Consider the following 25,555-nt stretch of genomic DNA (forward strand, 5'->3'; position numbering starts at 1 on the left):
CTAATGTGCGTCGGGTTTGCGTCGGCGACGCATGCGTCATGCGCCCCTATACTTAACATGGGGGACGCATGCGTTTTTTTTTGTTGCGTTGTGCGACACATGCATCTTTTTTGCCGCAAGCGTCGGACCAAGAAAACGCAACAAGTTGCATTTTTCTTGCGTCCGATTTTCGGCAAAAACCGACGCATGCGTCGCAAAACGCAGCGTTTTTGCGTGCGTTTTGACGCGTTTTTGCGTGCGTTGCGTCGCCGACGCAGCGGCGCACAACGCTAGTGTGAACGTAGCCTTACATGTGAAAGGTGGATCCTGTATTATGCCAGTGAGTTCAGAGGTGTTATCTGTCATTGCAACCCTACGATCGATAATAATGAAACCATAAAAAAGTGTTCCATAAAGGACAGGGAGACAATATTTTAGGCTTTGAGGCCAGTGAGACAATTGCAAGATTTCAGATTTTTATATACAGTGGGGAAAGTATTTGATACAATGTCGATTTTGCAAGTTTTCCCACCTCCAAAGAATGGAGAGGTCTATAATTTTTATCTAGGTACACTTTAACTGAGAGTGTCAGAATCTAAAAATAAAATCAGAAAATCATATTGTATGATTTTTAAACAATTAAATTGCATTTTATTGCATGAAATAAGATTTTGACTCTTATAGACCTTTTAGTTTTTCTTTAAGAAGCCCTCCTACTCTGCACTCATTACTTGTATTAATTGCACCTAGTTGAACTTATTATCTATATAAAATATACCTGTCCACACACTCAATCACACTCCAACCACTCCACTATGGCCGATAACAAAGAGTTGTCTAAGGACACCAGGGACAAAATTGTAGACCTGCACAAGGCTGGGATGGGACAATAGGCAAGCAGCTTGGTGAGAAGGCAACTGCTGGCAAAATTATTAGAAAATGAAAGAAACACAAGATGGCCATCAATCTTCTTCAGTCTGGGGCTCCATGCAAGATCTCGCTTTATGGATTAAGGATGATTCTGAGAAAGGGTCAGGAATCATGCCAGAACTACATGGGAGTACCTAGTCAATGATCTGAAGAGAGCTGGGACCAGTGTCTCAAACATTACCATTAGTAACACACTACCCAGTCATGGATTAATATCCTGCAGGGCCCGCACGGTCCATCAGCACATGTCCAGGCCTGTTTGAAGTTCACCAATGACCATCTGGATGATCCAGAGGAGGCATGGAAGAAGGTCATGAGGTCAGAGGAGACTAAAATAGAACTTTTTGGTATCAAGTCCAATTTCCTTGTATGGAGGAAGAAGGATGAGTGCAACCCAAGAACACCGTCCCAACCATAAAGCATGGTGGGGGAAACATCATACTTTGGGGGTGCTTTTCCAAAAAGGGGACAGCATGACTGTACCTTATTGAAGGAAGGATGGAGTCATGTATCACGAGATTTTGGCCAACAACCTCCTTCCCTCAAAGAACATTGAAGATGGGTTGTGGATGGGTCTTCCAGCAAGACAATAACCCAAAACACAGTCAGGGCAACTAAGTATTGGCTCTGTAAGAAGCATTTCAAGGTCCTGGAGGGCGTATCTAGTCTCCAGACCTGAACTCAATAGAAAATATTTGGAGGGAGCTGAAACTCAATGTTGCCCAGTGACAGCCCCGAAACCTGAAAGATCTGGAGAAGATCTGTATGGAGGAGGGGCTCAAAATCCCTGCTGCATTGTGTGCAAACTTGGTCAAGAACTACAGGAAACGTCTGACCTCTGTAATTGCAAAAAATTATTTATGCACCAAATATTAAGTTCTGTTTTTCTATTGTATCACATACTTATTTCATGCAATAAAATACAAATTATGTAAAAATTATACAATGTGATTTCCTGTTTTTTTTGTTTTTTTTTATTCTCTCACAGTTGAAGTGTAGCTATGATAAAAATTACAGACCTCTCCATTCTTTACAGGTGGTAAAACTTACTAAATCGGCAGTGTATCAAATACTTATTTTCCCCACTGTATATTGATATGGAAACAATAACATTAAAATTTATGGGAAAAAAACACTTAATAAAAACCTGGTTTTAAAAATAGATCACTTTCTGATTACCGTACATACTACAAGATCTCCTACAAAGGTTAGGTGGATTGTTTATTTGTCACCTATACCTATCCATTTCCCTTTATAACCACAGCCTTATTTCACATTATTGTATTTCAGCAATTAGCAATGTTGAGGGCAAGTCTAGCATGTATGGCATTAAGTAAGGGGTGACATAGAACCGATACGTTGTTTTACCCATGTTAGATATTCCTGCACCTTTCTGACAACAGAAGACTGGGGTAAAAGTTTAACGAATGAGTAAGTAGTAAAGCAGAATGAATTAAAAAAATAAAGTAAATTAACCATTTCTTGAGCAGAACGCATGAGATTTTGTCCGGAGTCATACCGGCTTATTAAACATGGATACTGTGTTCTAGTGTACAAGAAAGCAAGAAGATGTAGGATACTGATGAAGAGGATGACAGGAAAGAGCTGTATCACTTACTGGACTGCTTGCTGCAGTTCTGATAAATCACCGTTTTCTCTTCTGCAGATCTAGCAGTTCTCTGAATGCTGAGCCCTCTATAATCCCGCCCATACCCTGTAACAGCTTTCTGTGTACACTGTGCATAGGCAGAAAGATGTCAATCAGTGTTGGGAGCTCATAAATATGGAGGACTGCATAGCAGCGGGTTTACTGGTCCTCTAGTGATGATCTCCTGCTGATAAAACAATAATTTTTATCAAAAATACAACAAGCAGAAGAGTAAGTGACATATCGCTGAGATCAGGGACTATGTCTCCATTATGCGGCTCTCAAATGAGGCAGCACAAACCTGCCTACCTACCTAAGAGAGAGTATAAGGAAGAGAGGGGGGATGGGAGAGAGAAGGAAGAAGAGATGATAAGAAGGGATAAAGAAAGAAAGAGGGGAAGATGAGAGAAGAAGGTGGGGGAATGTAAGGAGCGACGGTATATGGGCAAAATGGAAAGAGAAGGTGGGGAAGGTAAAGCAGGCTTGGTAATATAACAAATTCCTCAGGGAAAACTCATTTTTCACTTGATACATCATGACATCGCAATTCATTCATCATAAAGACATGGCTGATGTGACCTGCTTCAACAGGTCCTGTAATATGAATACTCAACATCTGTAAACCCGTGTAAAGCCATAGTATGAAAAATAAAGTACGATCATAATTATAACTATCCATTGCATACACTACTAGGACTGCGACTTATTCAGGAAGAGATGGATTAATGGTCAAGAGACAAAACAATGTACAATAAGTTGTCTTTATCTTTTCACTGTTTGCATAAACTTGTTCCAAAAAAAAAAAATGTGATTTTTTTTTTTTTTCACGGAAAATGTGACTTGTACTGAATCTGTTACGTTGACATCAGCCCTATCCAAGCAAGTCCTGGGCAGACCTCACTCACCGTCTCTGGGTCATGCGCACGTTTCATACACTGAGCACATCCCACAAACTATCAGAGTGCTTGCTTGATTGCTTGTGTGGAGCTGTAAAGGTAAGCACAATCTTGGGGAAAAGCAGAGACAATTGGGCATAACAGGACTAAGGGGAACCAAGCTATCCTACAGCTATGTAATGGCCATTTTCAGTGGTTTAGGGTCGCTGTTTGCACAAAACCTGTGACATTTGGCTTTATATAATCTTGTAAGGCTAAGGTCACATGTCCAGTAATTATTTCTGCTATTGGATCTGTTTTATCTGTTTTGGATCAAAAGAAGCAGAAATATAATCATGTGTAAGATTCTTTCATTAGAATGGAGGCAGAAATGTCCTCACATGTCTTGTGCTTTACTACAATCTGCTTTTTAGCTGGATGAAGAAAAAACAATTTGCACACTTTTTTTGTCCGGCCAAATAAAACCAATAACAAATGGGTCTCCTTTTGTAACATTCAAGCATATGAGAAATGGATCATAACGGATGATCACCTTATGTAATCCAGATCAGTTCTTTAAACATTGCACATGCCCAGAACATTAGAGGCGTTCAAAGACACTTCTAGTAAAAACAGATTCCGCACAAATTGAAAAAAACGAATGCAAATGTGAACCAAAATGTACGTACATTTTTTCTTTATTTGCAACGGATCCATTGTTTAAAGTTCTTTTAATACTGTGTCCGCTATGAACGGACGACATGTGGATATGGGCAACCTTTAGGGTATGTGCACACGTTGCGGATTTGCTGCGGATCCGCAGCGTTTTTTGAGGTGCAGAAACTCTGCAGATCCGCAATTGATTTACAGTACAATGAGAAAAAAAAAATGCTGTGCACACTTTGCGGAAAATCCGCTGCGGAAACGCTGTGGATTAAGAGAAGTAGCATGTCACTTCTTTTTTGTGAATCCGCAGCGTTTTTGTACCCACTCCATTATAGAAAACCGCAGGGGTAAAAACCGCAGCAAATCCGCAAGAAAACCACAGCAAAAACGCACAAAAACCGCGACAAATCCGCAGGTGCGTTTTCTGCCAGGAGAGACAGAATCCGCACCAGAAATTCCTAAGCCTAATCCACAACGTGTGCACATAGCCTTAGGCTGTATGCACACGATGCGGAATTTGTGCGGATCCGCAGCGGATTTTTCCGCGCAGAAACACTGCAGTTCCGCACAGTGATTTATAGTACAATGTAAATAAAAAGCTGTGCTAATGGTGCGGAAAAATCTGCATGAAAACCGCTGCAGGACAAAAGAAGTAGCATGCTACTTCGTTTGTGCGGAACTGCAGCTTTTCTGACCACTTCCATAATAGAAATCCGCAGGGGTAAAAACTGCAGAAAATCCGCGGCAAATCCGCACCTGCGGTTTCTGCCAGGAGATGCGGATTTTGTGCGGAAAATTCTGCACCCCAATCCGCAACGTGTGCACTTCGCCTTAGTTTGCGCATTTTTAGGTTAATAATTTAAATGACTGTAATTCATTTGTTACCCTTCTTTTTGTTACTGCCATAATTCAGTAAATGGATTTAATCTAGAACAGCAGTACTGTACCAGATCTTGCCTTGGATGATTAACGTGTTGTGACACTACTGAATGTTTTTCACCCTACAATCTCCTGCAAGTTTTTATTGGGAATTAAGTTTAGCTGCATCAGACGTGCGCTAGGGGTGGTGAAAATAGTCCAGTTATACTGAATATATTGGACATTTTAGCATATGAGGAACTTTACTTCACATAAGTATTGTTATCGCCTCCTAATTCAACTTCAGACAGGGGCGCTGATGATATAGACCAGACTCCATCGCAAAGCTGGCCATAAATCATGCAGAGTCTAGGAGATTCTCTCTCCTGTGCATAGCATTTTTATGAAAGCTAAGAACAGAACCCATAACAAGGCAGTACAAAAATATTCACAAATATGCTTTTCTTCTGACTTGTTTTAAAGTGCATTATTGTTTTTCCAGTTTACCAGGCGTGCTGACGTAAGAAGAAGTTGCTGACATTGCTATCCACACTGTCTTTCTAATAAAATACAGGAGATACCAGAGATGCAGAGGTAACAAGGTGCTGCTCACACTGCTGCCCACCCTGTCTTTCTGATCTAATACTGAGGAGATCAGTGGTGCTGAGGTAAGATGCTGCTCACACTGCTGTCCACCTGTCGTTCTGATCTAAAACGGGCAATACCAGGGTTGCCGAGGCTAGACTATCCTGCTCACATTGATGTTCAACCACCTGTTTTTCTGATCTGATATTGGAGATACCAGAGTTGCTGAGGCACACAGAAGCTTTTCACACTGCTGTGCACACTGTCTTTCTGATCTAATACTGGATGTATACTAGGAGTGCTGAGGTTAGATGATCCTGCTCACACTGCGGTCCACCCTGTCTTTCTGATGTAATACTAGAGAGATCAGTGGTAAGAAGAGGCTGCTCACACTGCTGTCCACCCTGTCTTTCTGATGTAATACTAGAGAGATCAGCGGTAAGAAGAGGCTGCTCACACTGCTGTCCACCCTGTGTTTCTGATGTAATACTAGAGAGATCAGCGGTAAGAAGAGGCTGCTCACACTGCTGTCCACCCTGTGTTTCTGATGTAATACTAGAGAGATCAGCGGTAAGAAGAGGCTGCTCACACTGCTGTCCACCCTGTGTTTCTGATGTAATACTAGAGAGATCAGCGGTAAGAAGAGGCTGCTCACACTGCTGTCCACCCTGTGTTTCTAATATTGGAGGAGTGCGCAAGCAAGAGTAAGCTGCTCACACCGATGTCCACCATGTCTTTCTGAATGCTGAGCAGCTGCTGTGATCTGGAGATAATCTATACCACGTAGTTTAACAGTATCTCCAGGTCACAGCAGTAGAGCATTCTACAGTACATGCTCTTACGTACCTGTCCCATTATTCTTTATGGAAGAATAGCAAGATGGGAGCCATTTAAATGTTCTATAGTGATTACCTTAATAAAAGGTATTAGAAATGTATTGATAATTACATTTTCATTCTTTTTTTTTCCAGAGAAACCCTTTAACCTTTCAAAATGTGGTGCATGGCTTCAACATTGGCAAAGATTCATGTCTAAATAGCTGTTAAAAATGTTTTTCTGATAAACTAATATAATGTGACATTCATGCAATGTTGAGTCGGCACGGAGCTTTTTTCGATTACATATACAGCAGTTTCTCTCATAGATAGAAAGGCTATTATATGTAGGCCATGTACGGTGCTGACCTGAAACTGGAGTCACCTGTGCTAAACAATAGAGTACTTGTACTACTGGGTTTAAAACAAGAATAGAAATGTTAGCACAGAGTAAACTGCAGTATAATAAAAAAGAAGGCATATGACTGCTGATCAGAAGCAGGACAGAAAGGGATCATATGAAAACTAATTTTCCACATGAGCAGGACTATATATATTTACTTGTAGCCAGGCATGTAACTAGATCACTAATCTGCTACAGCAGATGAAAGTTCCCAAAGTTTAGGAGAATGCCCGCTTACTACCTGCTGATGAAACACTGGCAGCAACCAAATACTAGGCTTACTGCATAATCATTCACATATAGGTTGAATGGGTCAATAGAACAGTGATGAATGATATAAAATAGGCCACTGTATTCCTGCAGCATGTTTTATGCCCATTATTTTGGTATACCATGCAGAATCAGTAAATGGAGGAATATACTCAATTGTGTCTGACACAGGAAGGAAAGAGATGGGGAAGCAAATGCAACACAATATACAGTACAGTTTTAAACAGGAGAAGAAAAAAAATGCCACAAAGTCAGAATGATTAAAAAAAAAAAATAGAAGTGTTAACAGTTAATGTTTATAAATAAGAAATCAAATCCATATATAACCACTTTTTGCCATCAAAACAGCAGCAATTCTTCTAGGTACACTCACTTGAGGTTCTGAAGAAAATCAACAGTGAGGTTGGTCCAAACAGCTTGGAGAACTAACCACAGATCTTCTGTTAATGTAGTTTTGCGCAAATCCTTCTGTCTCTTTATGTAATCCCAGACAGACTGGATAATGTGGCAATCAGGGCTCTGTGAGGGTCATATTAGAATGTCCATTCCTTCTCGATCTTTTTTATGCTGTAGTTGGACCTTAATGACATTGGTTGTATATTTGGGGGCATTGTCCTGCTGAAGACGATATTTTGAGCCCAATGCCCCCTGATCGTATTAAATGATGTATATTTCTCAGCACTGAGGACACCAACAACTAACCAAAGCTGCGTCCCTAGATGGCTTAATAGGCCAAGAAAACTTAGTGTAGCAGTAAAAAAGACAAATCATGCTCACTTCCCGTCAAAATCACAACTATTGGGATTAAGCTACAACCATCTACTGATTAGAGATGTTTAGATGTTTAGCTAAAAGTGGTCTTCACAGAAGAATTGTGGCGAAAAACCCCAAAGGCAAATGAATCAACTATGCCCAAAAACAAATGGGAGTACAGAAAAATGGCAGAAGGTGCTCTGGAATCAAAAGTGGTTTGTTCACCTAAGACTCTGTGAGCTGTATTTTGATTGCCACCAGCTCATTAATTTCTTCTTGCTCTGTTACCACACACATGCAGTGTTCACTACTGAACACTGAAGGGCATGCAATGAAAGATTACATCCTGAAACCAGTGCCAGAGTCGGGATATACTTTGTGGGCGGAGTTTTTACGGCCTCCAAAGGATGGTATAAATATCCAAATGGCCCTTGGCAGAAAAAAAGATTCACTGACAAAAGACACTAATATACGATAAAGTAAATGACACAATAAAACTTAACATTTACTTACTATAAATAAAACAATCCAATACAATATACACGACCTAAAAACACGTATGGCTGCAGACAAAGATACAGGGTGCACAGTTACCCTAGAGGGCCCACTATCTGTGCCCTACCTTGCAGCAGAGGTTGGCACCTTATAAACCTTCGCAATGGTGCCCCTGCTCAACGTAGGCTCGCCCTAACTGTCCCTAATAGGCCCTATCGTGCAGAAGATAGAAAAACAACACTCAGCAGACCATACGCTACAGACAGACAAACTAGTGTCACTAGACAAAACTATGTAAAAAGAAGTGTGCCTTAAATATATCGCACACTTTATATGATATATTGCACATGTAATAGAAAATTGGGATATATAATATGATAATAAGGCCTGTGCAAAAAAGTGTGTTTCCAATTGATTAGTAATATACACACTTAAAGAATATATTGCACATTTATTACCGGCCTATACTGAGGCAAATTAGCCTATACCCTTGCACTGAACCTGGATACGCTCTACCTGCCTGCGGGGGGGGGGGGGGGGGGTTGGCACCCTATGTTCCTGCGCAATTGGCGCCCCCGCTCTAGTCAACTGTCCCTAATGCACCCTATATAATATTAAAAAGGTGCGGACAATATAGCTAATGGCAAGAAAAAAATCAAAACAGGAAAAATTTTTAGGCAACAGTAAAGTGCAAAAAACAGTGCAAAACAAATACACATAGATGCCCAGTGACATAAAATTGCTCAGCTCATATAAACAAATATGCACAGTTCACATAGAAAAAAAGATTCCCCACCCCTGACCTAAGGGCTGGGATGTGGTACAACAATCAGTGGCTTCAGGCAAAAGTAAAGCATGGAAGAAAAGTGGAAAGTCCTTATCTCAACATCACTGAGTCTTTCTGCTATTAGATGAACAGATAGAAGGTTTTGCACAAGCCTTCATACACATAAAGGTCTGTAGATAGTTCTCCAAGATGTCTGAAACAACCTCCATGCTGATTTCCTTCAGAAAGTACAGTATGTGTTTTGTCCTTGAAGACTTGACGGTTTGATGCCGTTTTGAAAGCAAAGGTCACACAAAAATTATGATTTAGATTTCTCTTTTCTTCATTGATTTTGAAATTTGTGAATTGATAAAAAACAGGGATTTTTGTGTACTCACCTTAAATTCATTTTCTGCGAGCCAATCTTTGGGGGACACAGGACCATGGGTGTTATGCTGCTGCCACTAGGAGGACACTAAGTAATACAGAAAGAATAGCTCCTTGTGCTGCCGAAGCTTGGTGCCAGATGGCCCAAGACGCACCCACTGACTGAGTAGAATGAGCCTTAATCCCTGCTGGGACAGAATGACCTCTGAGTCGGTAGGCTATTTGGCTATTGTCGCCTTGGAAGGGGGAAACTCCTTCCTTGGCCCTTCCGGAAGCACAAACAGAGCATCTGACCTGCGGAAAGACGCCGTCCTCGAGACGTATGTCTTGAGAGCTCTCACTAAATCCAGTGTGTGGAGGGCCTTCTCGATGCGATGTACTGGTGCCGGACAGAGTGACGGTAAGACAATCTCCTGATTGAAATGGAAGGATGAGACAACTTTGGGCAAAAAGCACGGGGATGTTCTCAAAACCACCTTATCCTGATGAAAATTCAGGAACGGAACTTGACAAGACAAAGCCGCCAGCTCGGAGACTCGTCTAATGGACGTGACCGCAACCAGGAAGGCAACCTTCCATGAAAGAAAGGACAGGGAAACTTCCTGTAGAGGTTAGAAAGGAGCTTCTTGCAAGACTCCGAGGACCAGATTAAGGTCCCATGGTTCCAACGGCATCTTAAAGGCACCCTATGGGAGACTCCCTGAATGAACATCTTCACTTGTAATCTGTTGGCAATTCTGTGTTGGAACAGAATGGACAGGGCTGAAATCTGCCCCGCGAGAGAACTAAGGGCGAGACCTAAGTCCAAACCCGTTTGTAAAAATTCGAGGATGGAAGGAATGGAAAATTCAAGAGGAGAACATCCCCGGTCGTTGTACCAGGGAAAGAAGGTTTTCCAAGTGTGATGATAAATGCGCATAGATGTAAGCTTTCTAGCGCTGATCATGGTAGAGATGACTTCCGGAGAGAAACCTGCCTGGGTTAGAACCCAGGACTCAACGGCCATGCCGTCAAACACAGGGCCTCGGAGTTCTGGTGGTAAATGGGGCCCTGTGATAGCAGGTCTGCGCAATTCGTTAATCGCCAGGAAACATCAGCGACTAGTTGAACTAGTTACGCGTACCACGCCGGGCGCGGCCAATCTGGCGCAATCAGGATTACTGGTACTCCCTCCGCTCTGATCTTCTTGATGACTCTCGGCAGTAAGGGGAGCGGGGGAAATATGTACGGAAGCAGAAAATGATGCCACGGGAGTACAAGTGCATCTGCCCCGATGGCTGCTGGATCGTGGGACCGAGCTATGAAGTCGGGAACTTTGGAATTTAGCCGTGAGGCCATCAGGTCCACGTCTGGAGTTCCCCAACGGCAGCAGATCTTGTGGAAGATCTCCCGATGGAGAGACCACTCCCCGGAGTCGAGACCTTGACGACTGAGGAAATCTGCCTCCCAATTGTCTACTCCCGGGATGTGAACTGCAGAAATCAATGAGCGGTTTTTCTCGGCCCAACGGAGAATGTAGCCTACCTCGCTCATGGCTGCCATGCTGCGGGTTCCCCCCTGTCAGTTGATGTATGCCACTGCAGTGGCATTTGTCGGACAGAATCCTGATGGGACGACCCAACAGGAAGGGATGGAATTGGAGAAGAGCTAACCTGATTGCCCGAATTTCTAAGATGTTGATCGGAAGGCGTGATTCCTGAAGTGACCAGCGGCCCTGAGCAGTGTGATGTAGGAACACCGCTTCCCAGCCTAGAAGACTGGCATCTGTTGTCACAACTAGCTAATGTACTGGAAGAAAAGACTTCCCTTGATTCAGGGAGGACTTCAATATCCACCACCTGAGAGACTGTCTCACTAGGGGAAGGAAGAACCGACAGTTGAGGGTGAACGGGTTCCTATCCCAAACAGCCAGGAAGGCATGCTGTAAGGGACGGAGGTGTAATTGGGCAAATGGAACCGCCTCCATGGCTGCTACCATCCTGCCGAGGACTCTCATACTGAAGCGCAGAGAGTGAGTGCGAGGTTGAGAGAGCTTCTGAGCTTCCTGCTGTAAGGCCGAGATCTTTTCCGGGGCAAGAAGCACCAACCCCTGGGACGAGTCCAGTATCATTCCTAGATAGGAAATTCGCTGAGCCGGTACTGGGGAAGATTTTTTGAAGTTTATATACCAACCCAGGCGAGAAAGAAAATCTATTGTGATGTTCACAGCCTCCTTGCAGGCGCGGAAAGAGGGGCCTTTGATGAGGATATCGTCTAGATACGGTAGCACCACCACGCCTCGGGTGTGAAGGATGGCCACGGCAGCCGCCATGACCTTGGTGAATACCCTGGGAGCGGTGGCGAGGCTGAAGGGCAAAGCAACAAATTGGAAGTGTTGTTCCTGAACTGCGAAGCGAAGGAACCTCTGGTGAGAAGGGAAAATTGGAATGTGGAGGTACGCGTCCTGGATGTCTATAGACGCCAGGAACTCGCCTTTTTCCATGGAGGCGATGACAGAACGAAACTATTACATTCGGAACCATCGTACCCTGACGAACTTGTTCAGCAGTTTTAGGTCCAGTATGGGCCGTACTGTACTGTCCTTCTTTGGAACAATGAAGAGGTTTGAATGAAAACCTTGAAACCGTTCGCTTTGAGGGACCGGGATAATAACCCCGTCTTCCTTTAGAGAGCTTATGGCTTGGAAGAACTCTGATGCCTTTGCCCTGGGAGGAGAAGACAGGAAAAAATGATTTGGTGGAAGAGAGTAGAATTCTATCTTGTATCCGGAGGACACTAGGTCGCGGACCCATTCGTCGTGAACGACCGAGAGCCATGCGTTGCTGAAGGAAAGCAGGCAGCCGCCTACTTTGAGGGTGTCTTCCGGATACCACAGGGAGTCATTGTGTGTGAGATCTGCCTAGTCTGGAACCCCTGGATCCTGACTGTCTAGGCCTGCCTCTCCATGAAGAAGGGGAAGGTTTGTAAGAGGTCTGGGGACCTCTATCCCTACGTTGTGCCCGGCCGGGTCCGGAAGATGTGGAAGTAGAGGACCAATTTGAGTTGGAACGAAAAAAATCGGGACCGAGCCTGCTGTTGCTGGTTCCGAAAGGGCCTCTGTTGTGGGAGAAATTTACTCTTCCCTCCAGTGGCGTCGGAAATTAATTGATCGAGGCGACCGCTCTGATATGGTAAAGTCAATGACTTTTTGGAAGCAGAATCCGCATGCCAGTCCCTGAGCCATAAGGACCTACGAATGGTGGTGGGGTTTGCTGCTGCTTGAGAAGCGCAGTCAGCGGCATCCAGAGACGCGGTCACTAGAAAATCCCCAGCTCTGGCTATCTGAGTAGCAAGGTCTGTTACCTCGGGGGGAAGGTTGGTATCCAGAACAGCTGAAGAAAAGACCTCAGCCCAATGGGTCATAGCCTTAGCCACCCACGTAGCGGCAAAAGATGGAAAGAGTGCGGCTGCTGAGGCTTCAAAAGCTGAACGAGCCATATTGTCGATCTGATGATCGGTGGGGTTTTTAATTGAGGCGCCCTCTGAAGAGGATAAAATAGATTTAGTAGCTAGGCGCGATACTGGAGGATCTACCGGAGGAGACTGTGACCAATCCTCTCTTAGATCAGGAGCAAAGGGATATTTTGACTCCATGGGCTTTTGCCCTGTGAAGCATTTATCTGGACGGATCCGATGAGATTCAACAATTTCCTTAAATTCGGGATGATTGGCGAACACTCTGTGAGCCCACTTGGTCCTCTTAAAGGACACAGCATGACCCGTTTTAGATAAAGGTTCTTCATCTAGCTTCAAGGCCTTGTTTACTGGCTCAATGAGAGAGTCGAGAGTCTCCTGATCGTGTTGAAATTCCTGATCTAGGAACATGTCAGAATCGTCCTCTGAGACAGGTTCTCTACTAGCCCCAAGGGAGGGTGATAAAGAAATGGAACTCTCAGAAACAGATTCCCGGTGATGGTCTGGGGACAAGGCATGAGTCCTTTTCCTGGAAGAGCGAGAGCTCCTTGGTAAGGTACGACCCCTAGTGTACAAGGGGTTCTGATCATCAGAAGCGTTGTCCGTAAGAGTGCCCTGGTTAGAGGAAGGGTCTCGGAACGAGTCTAACGCTTTGGCCAGGGATGCCATAGACTGGGTAAGGGAGGTAGCCCACTCAGCGGTACTAGGCTCACTGGGTTTGGTATCAGTAACGGGTGGTTCCTGAGCAGTCACCAGTTCACAAGCTGAGCATAACGCAGTATTGTGACCCCGGGGTAGAGATACCTTACAAGAGGTACAAGCAGCAAAAAACACAGTGTGGGTTTTCCCAGACTTTTTGTTAGGCTCTGATTGAGACAGAGTAGCCTCGAGGAGAGCGCTTACTAGCAGGGGAAGGGTTAAGCTATGTTTCTGCAGCTTACCCAGGTCCTGTGTCTTGAGTCCCCGGGGGAGGTCCGCAATGTGTCCACAGATATCGCTAATCCCTGAAGCTGTGATTCAAAACGCTGGAGCAGCGTTGCAGCATCAGCCCTGTGGGTGTCCAAAGATGGCCGCCGAGATCAGGAAGAGAAGGCGCTTCTCGCAGAACGAGAAGCGCCAGAGAGAGTGGGCGGTGGAAACTGCCGGTGGGCAGAGCCAACGTTCCGGCCTGGAAGAGAGAAAAGCCGGGGGGCTAAATTTTAAGTTTGCGGTTGCGGCCTGCAGCGTTGCAACCGCTTTTTGTGCGGACCAGCGTGACCCACGGACCCGGGCTTTAAGGTATCTGCGGACCTCCCTTATCCCAGGCACCAGGACCCCCCAGCGCCTCGGCCCCGCATGTGTACTCACGGTAGATGCGGTGGGCCGGTGCTCAATCCACCGTTGCCATAATCAGGGAGGGGGTGGAGAGCTTTTGCTGCCTTCCATCATCCGCTATAACAGTGGTGATGCAGTGGGGAGCTGCACGGACGCCATAAACATCATGTCCGGCTATGCACCTGGCTCCAGAAGAGGTAAAGGGAGGGCTACTCCATGTGGTCGCCTGCTATGGAGGGGGGAGATCGGAATGCGAAGGAACAGTCGCCCGTAAAGTGAGCTCAGGGCTGGCATCCAACGGTGCAGGAAAGGGTACGCGGAGGAACGCTCCGCGTTCTTGCCTGTTGATGGTTCGGGGGAGATCTGAACCTAGAAAGGATCCGTCGCCCCCATTCGCTCCATTAAGGGAAAAATAGAATAAAAATAAAAACGGTGGGGTCTGAAAGCAGACCCAAGTGCCTCCTACAGACACTAAGCAAGAACTGGTTCACTTGGAGCCAGCAGGAGGGTGTATACTGCAGGGGAGGAGCTATTCTTTCTGTGTTTACTTAGTGTCCTCCTAGTGGCAGCAGCATAACACCCATGGTTCTGTGTCCCCCAATGAGGTGTAAGAGAAATAAACTATTAATTTAGTGCGTTTTTGTTGCGGATTTTATGTGTTTTTTACCCTTGCGGATTTCTATAATGGAAGGGTGCAGAAAAGCTGCAGATCTGCACAAAAGAAGTGACATGCTCCTTCTTTCAATCAGCAGCGTTTTCCATGCGGAATTTTCCGGACCATTAGCACAGCATTTTTTTTTCCTATTTACATTGTACTGTAAATCACTTTACGGATCTGCAGCGTTTCTGAGCGGAAAAAAAAGCTGCGGATCCGCAGTAAATCCGCAACGTGTGCACATAGCCTTACACTGCAGAGAGCTGCGAGTCCCACTGTACTTGTAGCTCATTAGCTTAAAATTTTAAAGATGGATTTAACAAGAAAGGTAACACTTTAAATTAGCATTGAAGGGCCTTTACACACATGCAATTAGTTAGTACTATAATAATCTAATGACAGGTTCACTTTAACCCATTTGGCCACGAGCTAAAATATTGGTTTCATGGAAATGCAGCCACAGATCGCTATTAAGGTGTCGATGGAGTTAGCATTCAAAGACATGCATGCCTATAAGCAGTTTGGGGGGGATGTTGATCCTACTGACAAATTCCCTTTAAATCTATTGAGATCTTGACTTTTTAATAGTGAATCGGTTCAGGACCAGACCATTTTCACTGTGTCTGACCATGCAATTTTTATATTCATTTTTTTACGTCAATATTGGGGATAAAATTAGGGATGATCGAAGAGCTTCAGATAAGTGCTTATCCGAATTCCTATAGCACTTACCGAATAGCTGCATCAGTAACCTGGAGTGCTCCCGGTAAACAGCTGTTGGGCGCTGCAGCTGCATGTGTCACGGTTGTGTGACAGTCACAGCACATGCATGGAGAGCCCAACAAACAGGGTATCCATGCATGTGTTGTGACAGTGAAACACCCGTGACACATGCAGCTGCGGTGCCCAACAGCTGATTACAGGGAGCACTCCAGGTTACTGATGCAGCTATTCGGTAAGTGCTATAGGTATTCGGATAAACACTTATCCGAAGCTATTCGATCAACCCTAGTAAAAAAGACAAATAAGAAATACATGTCTATTTTTCACATCTTTTTCTTTCTTACTTTTTTTCTACAACCATGAAGTACTGATAAAAACATTTTAAATTGCGTTCTCCTTTTAGTAGAAATTGTATACACTCACCGGCCACTTTATTAGGTACACCATGCTAGTAACGGGTTGGACCCCCTTTTGCCTTCAGAACTGCCTCAATTCTTCGTGGCATAGATTCAACAAGGTGCTGGAAGCATTCCTCAGAGATTTTGGTCCATATTGACATGATGGCATCACACAGTTGCCGCAGATTTGTCGGCTGCACATCCCAAAGATGCTCCATACAAGGCAGGATGGATCCATGCTTTCATGTTGTTTACGCCAAATTCTGACCCTACCATCCGAATGTCGCAGCAGAAATCGAGACTCATCAGACCAAGCAACGTTTTTCCAATCTTCTACTGTCCAATTTCGATGAGCTTGTACAAATTGTAGCCTCAGTTTCCTGTTCTTAGCTGAAAGGAGTGGTACCCGGTGTGGTCTTCTGCTGCTGTAGCCCATCTGCCTCAAAGTTCGACGCACTGTGCGTTCAGAGATGCTCTTAGGCCTACCTTGGTTGTAACGGGTGGCGATTTGAGTCACTGTTGCCTTTCTATCAGCTCGAACCAGTCTGCCCATTCTCCTCTGACCTCTGGCATCAACAAGGCATTTCCGCCCACAGAACTGCCGCTCACTGGATTTTTTTTCTTTTTCGGACCATTCTCTGTAAACCCTAGAGATGGTTGTGCGTGAAAATCCCAGTAGATCAGCAGTTTCTGAAATACTCAGACCAGCCCTTCTGGCACCAACAACCATGCCACGTTCAAAGGCACTCAAATCACCTTTCTTCCCCATACTGATGCTCGGTTTGAACTGCAGAAGATTGTCTTGACCATGTCTACATGCCTAAATGCACTGAGTTGCCGCCATGTGATTGGCTGATTAGAAATTAAGTGTTAACAAGAAGTTGGACAGGTGTACCTAATAAAGTGGCCGGTGAGTGTATATTGGACACCTGTTGTCTCCATAAACCCTGCAATCAGTTTACAGTACTAAACGGATAATTTTATATTTTTAAAGCATTGTGGGTTTTTTTTACAAGATTTTCTCATTTAAATTTAATTTCCCTTTAGTAGTTCTAATATTAAAGGGGTTGTCCAGTCCAAATCGATAAGTCTGCAGTAACTCTAGTAACTCTATGTGACTACAAGACTTATGAATCCCCCAGTGCATGCACTGTACCCTGTGGGGATTTAACAGTTTCTGAGGCCGCGTCCCAACAAGTGTATGAGAATGAGACTGCAGCCTTATCAATTTGGACTGGACAACTCCTTTAAGATTGGGATCTACAGGGTAAGGTTTCTCCTTGTGGAGAGTGAAAAGTGAAGCCTGACAGTTATAAACAACCCCTTTAACAACCTAATACTTACAATAAATGATACAACAAACTGCAGCAATTTATTCATGTAAGCAACGTTAGTAATCATGATAATAGAAAATTGATTTTAGATTAGAGTCACAAAAGACACAAGGCTGCCCACTGACAAAAAGCAAAAAAATTAATGTATATTGTATTTGCACTTAATGTTTTCTGATTAAAGCACCTCTCACTGACAGTATGCATCTGGTTTCCACAATGGAAAAATCATATAAACCTAGCACCAAACCTAAATCTAAAAAACTGAAAACATGCAAAATCATATTCACATAGCTTCTTTACTCTTCATTATAACGGTTTTAACCCTTTAAAATATATAAGCTGCAAAGCTAACCACTACCTTAAAAAGGAAACTGTCACCACCTGGTTTTTGCTATCCCATCTAAGAGGAACATGATGCAGCAGCAGAGATCCTGAACCTAGTGATGTATCATTTATTGGGTTGCTTGCTGCAGTTTTGATAATAACACTCTTAGCTGCTGCAGATCTACCAGTTATATATATGCTGAGCCCTGTATAACCCCGTCCATACCAATGATTAACAGCTTCATGTGTATGTGAGGGGAGCCAGGGCCGTAGTCGTGGCTGACAAAGACTGCTCAATCACGCCCTGGTCTCCCAACACATGAATGCAATGTCCTCTTTTCAGCATACTTTCAGCCTCATCTTCTGCACCATCAGGGTCCCATCGGGGCTGCTGAAGTTCTGCTGCTGGCGTTGCTACGCATAAAGAGACATAGTCCAAGTTCAACATAAAACAGACAACTTTACTGGTTTCTTTCCTCAGCACGTCCACATCCATGACAGCATCGACATAGGGTTCTAAACAGCTTATATCCTTCTCTTTCCCTGTGCTCTCCCTCATGTTCTTCAACCTGTACCCAGGTCGTGTCTTGTCCGGAACCGCATAGTCCTCCCTCTCCAGCTTCACTACTTTTAGGAGTTCCTTTGTCAGTTTCACACCAGACATAAGGGTATCTGCCCATGTAGTAAGCGTCCACCTGCATTCTTATGCTGCTGCAATTTCCAATACTCAAGCTCTGGACGGCTGGGCTCTTATCTTGTGAACGTTGCGGGGTCATTGTGTTGTCCCGGCTCTAAGCCCTACAGGACTGTCTGGGCTCCCTGGCCCTACTGACTACAATCAGGAAATGCTCCTGCCCACCCTACCCACAGTAGACTCCTCCTATGTAAACTATGTACACTAATGTACCCCCATCTAGTGTTCACCTTAAGGTACTGCACTTACCCTAAACTACAGCATAATATTCTACAATACACTATACACAGTTATGTACATTACACATTAATACAGAGGGGTGGGGGTAAACGTCAGTCCGAGTACACCCCTTACATGTACACTGTTAGTAGGCAGAAAGCTGACTAGTGGGATTATATAAAGCTCATAAATATGAAGGACAACAAGGCAGCATATTTACTAGTCTTCTAGTAATCTCCTGCTAAAAAACAAGATAGTGTCATAACTACAGCAAGCAGCCCAGTAAGTGACATCACATATTCCCTTTAAATATGGATAATTTTACCACAGTGCACTGAACAAAGTGTTAACCATGTGGCCAGGCACACCACACAAAATACACGCAGTTTCATAAACCTTTCTAAAGGTAGTGGAATATATATAAAACACTACTAAAGAGACACCAGCTCACCTCTCCTCGGGTTGTTGCTTATCCTGGCTCCACGTGCCATACTGTCTGTCAGTTTCTTGCACAAGAGAATCTGTGTCCTTATTGGATGTTGAGGATCTGGAGAAACACTGCTTTACGTGGTCCTGAAAATACAATAAAATGGAATGTCATCAACCACTGAAAATTATTAATTTTTTTTTTTAATTTATTTATTTATTTTTTTTAGAAAAAACAACTTTATCATAATAGTATAAGAGGGCACTTTGAGACTCATTTGCATAATGTAAGATTAAAAACTAAAAAATGTAGATATTTCTTATGTAATGTAGATAAATTAAGGACAGGAACTCTAGTGCCACCTATTGGAAGTAGCAATCCTAAAAGCCAATATTGAGCCTTTAAAAGGGCTTTGCCACATGACTTAGAATCATAATGCAAACCAGAAGCTCCATTTGCAGACACAGATTTCGGGGTGTTTTCCCCTTCTAAGTGCAAAGCGGGAGAGTAGAATTGGCTGGGTGATAGGCTTCTAACAGGGGATCTAAAGGGTAAAGTTTCTCCTTGTGCAGAGTGCCAAGTTCGCGTAGAGTTACTTAAAGGCCATGTAATGTTCCTCTGAGAATTTAAATATGTAATGTAGTCACGTCAGACCATGATCTAATCTATAGTGCAAGACCATGATTTCCAATTTTTCCTTTTTTTCCTTTTAAAAAAATGATTCAAAGTTAGAAAATAGCTATAAAGCTATTGAATGTATTTACAATAATTCCTATGTAATGTATTCGAAGATTATACAAGGCAAAAAAAAAAGCTTTGAAAACTTGTAAGCTCATAGCGAGAAAAGCATATTATATGCTGTAAAAAAAAAGTAATCAAACCAGTAAATACTAGAACTTCATAACACTGACTTCAATTACAAGGTTTGAAGCCATTCATGTGACTCAAACATGTTCGCTCTTGGGTGTATAAAGTTTATAGGCTTCCAGACTGACTTACATTTTGGAGCTCTTCTGTATGAATCTTTTACTAACTTCATATTATAATACTGCAAGTATTATTTTTTCTAACTTTAAAAAACATCTACAATGTGACTCCAGACATAGTAGACCCCCATCACCAAATACCAGGGAAACGTAAAATTTTGTTTTTTCCTTCTCTTGCCAATCATATTTCTCAGCTTACTTACCCTAGTAACTAGATCAGAGGTCCCCATCCTTGAGAGCCACATTCAGCTCGGAGAGAGGGTCGCGAGCTACATCCAGCTCCTGCCCCATTAACAGTAGTGACACCCAGAGCCCCCTGTTACTGGTATAATGGCAGCCAAAGCTTTTCCACCAAAATCACACCAAGGCAATGTGCCAAACTCCAGGGTTTCCTATCTTACCCCCATTCAGATCTGCTCTTCTGTGCAATGTTACACACACAACCCGCCATCTACGGATCTAGCTGTTTGCTACATCTGGTACTAATGCACCAAGCTGGCAGACAGCCACAAGCCACACATCACGGGCCCACGAGACATATGTGGATGTCGAGCTACCGGTTGGGGACCCCCTGAACTAGAGATCATGCAACTTTTGTGAACTTCTTTGACCTCCAAAAATCAGGAACATTTTGTTACAATTGTCTACTTCTAAATCTTTTTGACTTGCTTTACCAAATTTACATGAATCACCTATAAAACAGGGTAAGCGATAATGACTGATGGATGTAGTGCACACAACTAAAACCTTCACCAATAACTAAAATGGGGGGCCAGATCCCCCCTTGGTTTACCTGTCTACAAGAAAGCAATAAGAGTTGAAAGCAGCGATGGCACTTCATTCACAAACGAAGGGGCTGATGAGATGGCGAAGTATACCATTCAGTTATTTCCATCAAGCTACTAGACAATGACCACATTGAGCAAAAATGGGGGACTCGGGACCCCAGTTCTAGTGATCAGTGAGGGCTCCAGCAGTGGGACTCTACAGGAAAGGTGATAAAAGCCTGATAACAAAAGTGATATATGTCAGTCGAGTTTCCCATAATTAAATGGCCGGACCATATTTAGCAATTTTGTAACTGTGCTGGATAAATGTGCAAACGTTTTTTTCTTCTTATGCTAACAAAGTAATGTTCTTGCTTCTTTCTTAAATTACAGATTTTTGTGATAAAGTGATAAATAGTGAAAAAAAATGATTACTTCCGATATTAGTGATTAAAAAACAGATGAAATATGCTGAAACTAGCAGTCACTATAGTCTAGTTCTACTAGGGTGGACCCCAACTTGGTCTTCAAGTCCATATGGAAAGAGTTGATACAAAACGTACATCCCAGTCAAATACTATAAAATTGCACCCTATACACAAACCTAGATACTAGAAAAATAACAAAAATGTATATCTCACTATTTTTGATCAATAATATCTACGGCTGTTGGCCACATGTAACATTTGGTTTATGCGCTATAAGTAGTAACAAACATGACAACCAAGTGACAGAATTTGATTGTTGTAAGATGATTAAAGATAAGGCAAAACATAAGATCACTCTCAACTAAAACACCAAAAGGTCTATTACATAGAGCAAATGCATCATCTTACTTCTAGCTGGTGCATACCATTGCAACGGACACTCAATCATATGTATGAAAAACAAAGAAACAGAAGAACTTCACAAGAAAAAAAAAAGTTGACTTTTAGCTTACATATCTCGGTCACAAGCTTGCTCTACAACAACCTGTTCCTCAGCAACAACAACATAATGCACAAACAGCCCTGGGGGTACTCTTCTGTCCTCAGGTATTTTACTTGTGCTTATTTATGTTCTAACAAGTAATAATTCTACAACATTTCTTTAGCACTTCACTGCAAAAATTAGAAAATAAAAAGAAAGTGGACATTTTTTAGCTTCTTAAATCAACTACGGTATTTGATACATTTAAAAGAAGCCATCCTCAGCAGATGATCCATTGTTCAAATCACGGTTTTGCATTTACCGTAATTAATGGCAATGGTCTATTTTCAATATAACAATCTGTATTAAAAAAGAAAGAAAAATCTTTTAAACTGACCACTTTTTAAAACTTGTAATTGTTTCAGGAAACAACACATGTACATAGCCACAATGGTTAGACCCTGGCCCTATTTGTATTGAAGCATCTAATGAATGTGTGCGAAAAGCTTTGTGAAGGGAGGTGAGCAGGGTCAGATGTGACATTACATATTGAGGATCTTGTGTTATCCGCTTTTTACAGAAGTGTTATCTATCATTGTAATCCTGCCTCCATAATATGGAACTTTGCTGAAAACTGTCACTGAAAGAACAGGCAACAGAATCCTTTTGCAGAGAAGCAGTACCGGTAATTAGATTCATGGTATCTGCACCACAACAGCATGAATCAAGTGCCTGGCTGTACAACTGACCAGGTATGTTTTACTCTGAATACTGTGGCATTTCAAAGAAAACATGGCTTGAAAAGTCGGACAATTATTCTCACCCTGTTCCAGCTGACTGACAGGTCTCTGCCATGTCAATGCATTATTTTGTTTAAATTATTATTATTGTCTTGCCACAATTCATTTGCTAACATAGGGTACTGTGAGACAGTGAGGGGAATCATATCCAAGGGACGTTCTGTTCCCCTAGGATGCGCATAGAGGCATATTGAAACCGCTGGAGTGCATTGTGATTATAGCTACAGCTGTGGTTACAATGAAAAATAAAAGAAAGTGTGGACTTGGTTAAGCTATGTGATCAGGTCAGATTTAAGAAAACCTGACATTGGCTTTTATTTTTGGAGAGACCTTTAGGATTGGTAGTGGGATGAGTGTCTCTCTCCACTCCGGGTTTTTTGGAATGGCTCATGTCCATGATTCCCATTTAAACTTTCAGTTTAGGTTTGTGTGTGTGTGTCAGTTTTTGGCTCGCAAAGTAGAAAGCTCTGTGCAGGATATGGCAGATACGGCGGTGCTGTTGCCCACGACAAAAGTGTGTTACGGACAATCCGGCTACGATCCGGAGGATAACATTTGCCTTTTTTGTTTTACGTTAATAAAGACATAAGCTAGACTAACCTGTGTCACTGCCTCTTTACTGCACATGTGAATATGGCTGCATTACAGCACATAGCAAATTTTAGACCCCGATGAACCCGAAGGTCTTTTTTTTAGGGTATGTTTTAATGGGGCATATTCCTTCAGTATTTGCTACAGATTGCATGTGAGTGGAAGTGTGTTCATAATGAAAATTAGCTTGTCCTGTGCCAGATTCATATCGGTAAACTGGAAAGTTATTTTATTTCTAAAGCATTCTAAAGCCTTCTATACCCATATCAAAATAAGCACATTCATTTTTCTATTTTAATGTGCAAATAAATTATGCAAAACTATGTGAGCTAATGTTAAGAGTGTATTTTTTTCCATAGCTAGAGTAAACTCGGTCAGAGCTGCTGAGTTAGTACCTGTAAAGCTTCCATCTTACAATTGGCCAACCTTCATGTTGTAATGCTTTGCAACAAATTCTAAAATATGGAATATGATCAGAATCAATTTAAATACAGATCGTTCAGAGCAAAGGTTTATGGATTGATTAAGGCGTAAACTAAACAGTTAAGGTGACATGCTCATACAGATTAGACTAAAAGTCGTCAGAACTCGACGATACTGGCTGACAATGTAATGTGTGCGGGGACCATAAAAATGTAGAAAATGAGAAAGTGGCACTCACCACCAGTGAATAGGTAAAAAGTCACTTCATTCAGTGACAGGATAGCAGACAGAAACATCAACGAAATGAACAACAGCTGTTTTGCCAAGTACCAGCTTCCAGCTCACTTGTGGTATTCACAAGCTATGTGTAAGTTCACGCTTCTTCCGACTCACTTGTGGCACTCACAAGCTATGTGAGAGTACACGCTGCTTCTTCTGTAATATTCGGAAGTTATCTATATGTGTAGAGGCCTTCTGACTCTCCCCCTCCTCACACCCACACGACAGGTGATATTGGGGGAGAAACTGAATTTCAACAAATGATCAACATTTTTCTCTTTGGAAATAAGCCAATGGCAGAAGCTCTCTCAAAGAACATAGGAACGCTCAGCTGAGTTCCTATGTATGGGACATTCAGGAGAGAGCTGCCAGCCAAAATGATTGTTCGTCCAACAGCTATCCAGTGGGAAGCCTTTAGATCGATTTCCTGTGGAAGGTAAAGTGTAGTGTCCGTGGCTTCACCGTGACGTGGTGGAGGTTCTTTGTACAGCTCAATGGTGCTCTAAATGGTGACACTTTGTGTGGTTCTAAAAGCTCTGTACTACAGTATCTGATGGACCATGTCATGATATATTTCTAGCTGTATTTGTATGAATTAAAACGAAAAACTATATATAATCTAAAGTATAAAAAGTGGCGCCAAGTGTCACAATAGCTAATACCCTGCAGCGAAACCAACAATTTCCCACGAAAATGAATTGTACAATAAAGATTTAGTGTCATATATACACTCACTGGCCACTTTATTAGGTACACCTGTCCAACTTCTTGTTAACACTTAATTTCTAATCAGCCAATCACATGGCGGCAACTCAGTGCATTTAGGCATGTAGACATGGTCAAGACAATCTCCTGCAGTTCAAACCGAGCATCAGTATGGGGAAGAAAGGTGATTTGAGTGCCTTTGAACGTGGCATGGTTGTTGGTGCCAGAAGGGCTGGTCTGAGTATTTCAGAAACTGCTGATCTACTGGGATTTTCACGCACAACCATCTCTAGGGTTTACAGAGAATGGCCCGAAAAAGAAAAAAAATCCAGTGAGCGGCAGTTCTGTGGGCGGAAATGCCTTGTTGATGCCAGAGGTCAGAGGAGAATGGGCAGACTGGTTCGAGCTGATAGAAAGGCAACAGTGACTCAAATCGCCACCCGTTACAACCAAGGTAGGCCTAAGAGCATCTCTGAACGCACAGTGTGTCGAACTTTGAGGCAGATGGGCTACAGCAGCAGAAGACCACACCGGGTACCATTCCTTTCAGCTAAGAACAGGAAACTGAGGCTACAATTTGCACAAGCTCATCGAAATTGGACAGTAGAAGATTGGAAAAACGTTGCTTGGTCTGATGAGTCTCGATTTCTGCTGCGACATTCGGATGGTAGGGTCAGAATTTGGCGTAAACAACATGAAATCTTTGGGATGTGGTGGAACGGGAGATTCGCATCAGGGATGTGCAGCCGACAAATCTGCGGCAACTGTGTGATGCCATCATGTCAATATGGACCAAAATCTCTGAGGAATGCTTCCAGCACCTTGTTGAATCTATGCCACGAAGAATTGAGGCAGTTCTGAAGGCAAAAGGGGTCCAACCCGTTACTAGCATGGTGTACCTAATAAAGTGGCCAGTGAGTGTATATACACACTAGCGTGTATATAGGTTCGCGCTGGAAAAAAGCCGGCACATCAGCCAAATAACTGTCCACAGAGATGGAGAATCCAACAAACGCCAATCCAGATCAGCATAAACCTATAATGGCTCAGATATAGGACCGAAGTGGTCAATTAGTCCATAAACAGTGCTTCTAGACAGCAATGAGAAAATGTTTTAGCTTACC

General features: G+C 43.0%; 1 protein-coding gene across 3 annotated transcripts in view; it reads right to left on the reverse strand.

Annotated features, from left to right (window-relative positions):
- Positions 1–25,555, reverse strand: part of KIAA1671 (KIAA1671 ortholog) — a 199,099-nt gene that overhangs the window by 26,289 nt on the left and 147,255 nt on the right. For all 3 annotated transcript variants that reach the window (XM_077295550.1, XM_077295532.1, XM_077295541.1), the window contains exon 6: positions 18,996–19,117. In XM_077295550.1, coding sequence (XP_077151665.1) covers positions 18,996–19,117 — 122 coding nt within the window. The remainder of the gene's footprint in view (positions 1–18,995; positions 19,118–25,555) is intronic.

Source organism: Ranitomeya variabilis, chromosome 1, assembly GCF_051348905.1.
Source record: "Ranitomeya variabilis isolate aRanVar5 chromosome 1, aRanVar5.hap1, whole genome shotgun sequence".
Classification (NCBI taxonomy): Eukaryota; Metazoa; Chordata; class Amphibia; order Anura; family Dendrobatidae; genus Ranitomeya; species Ranitomeya variabilis.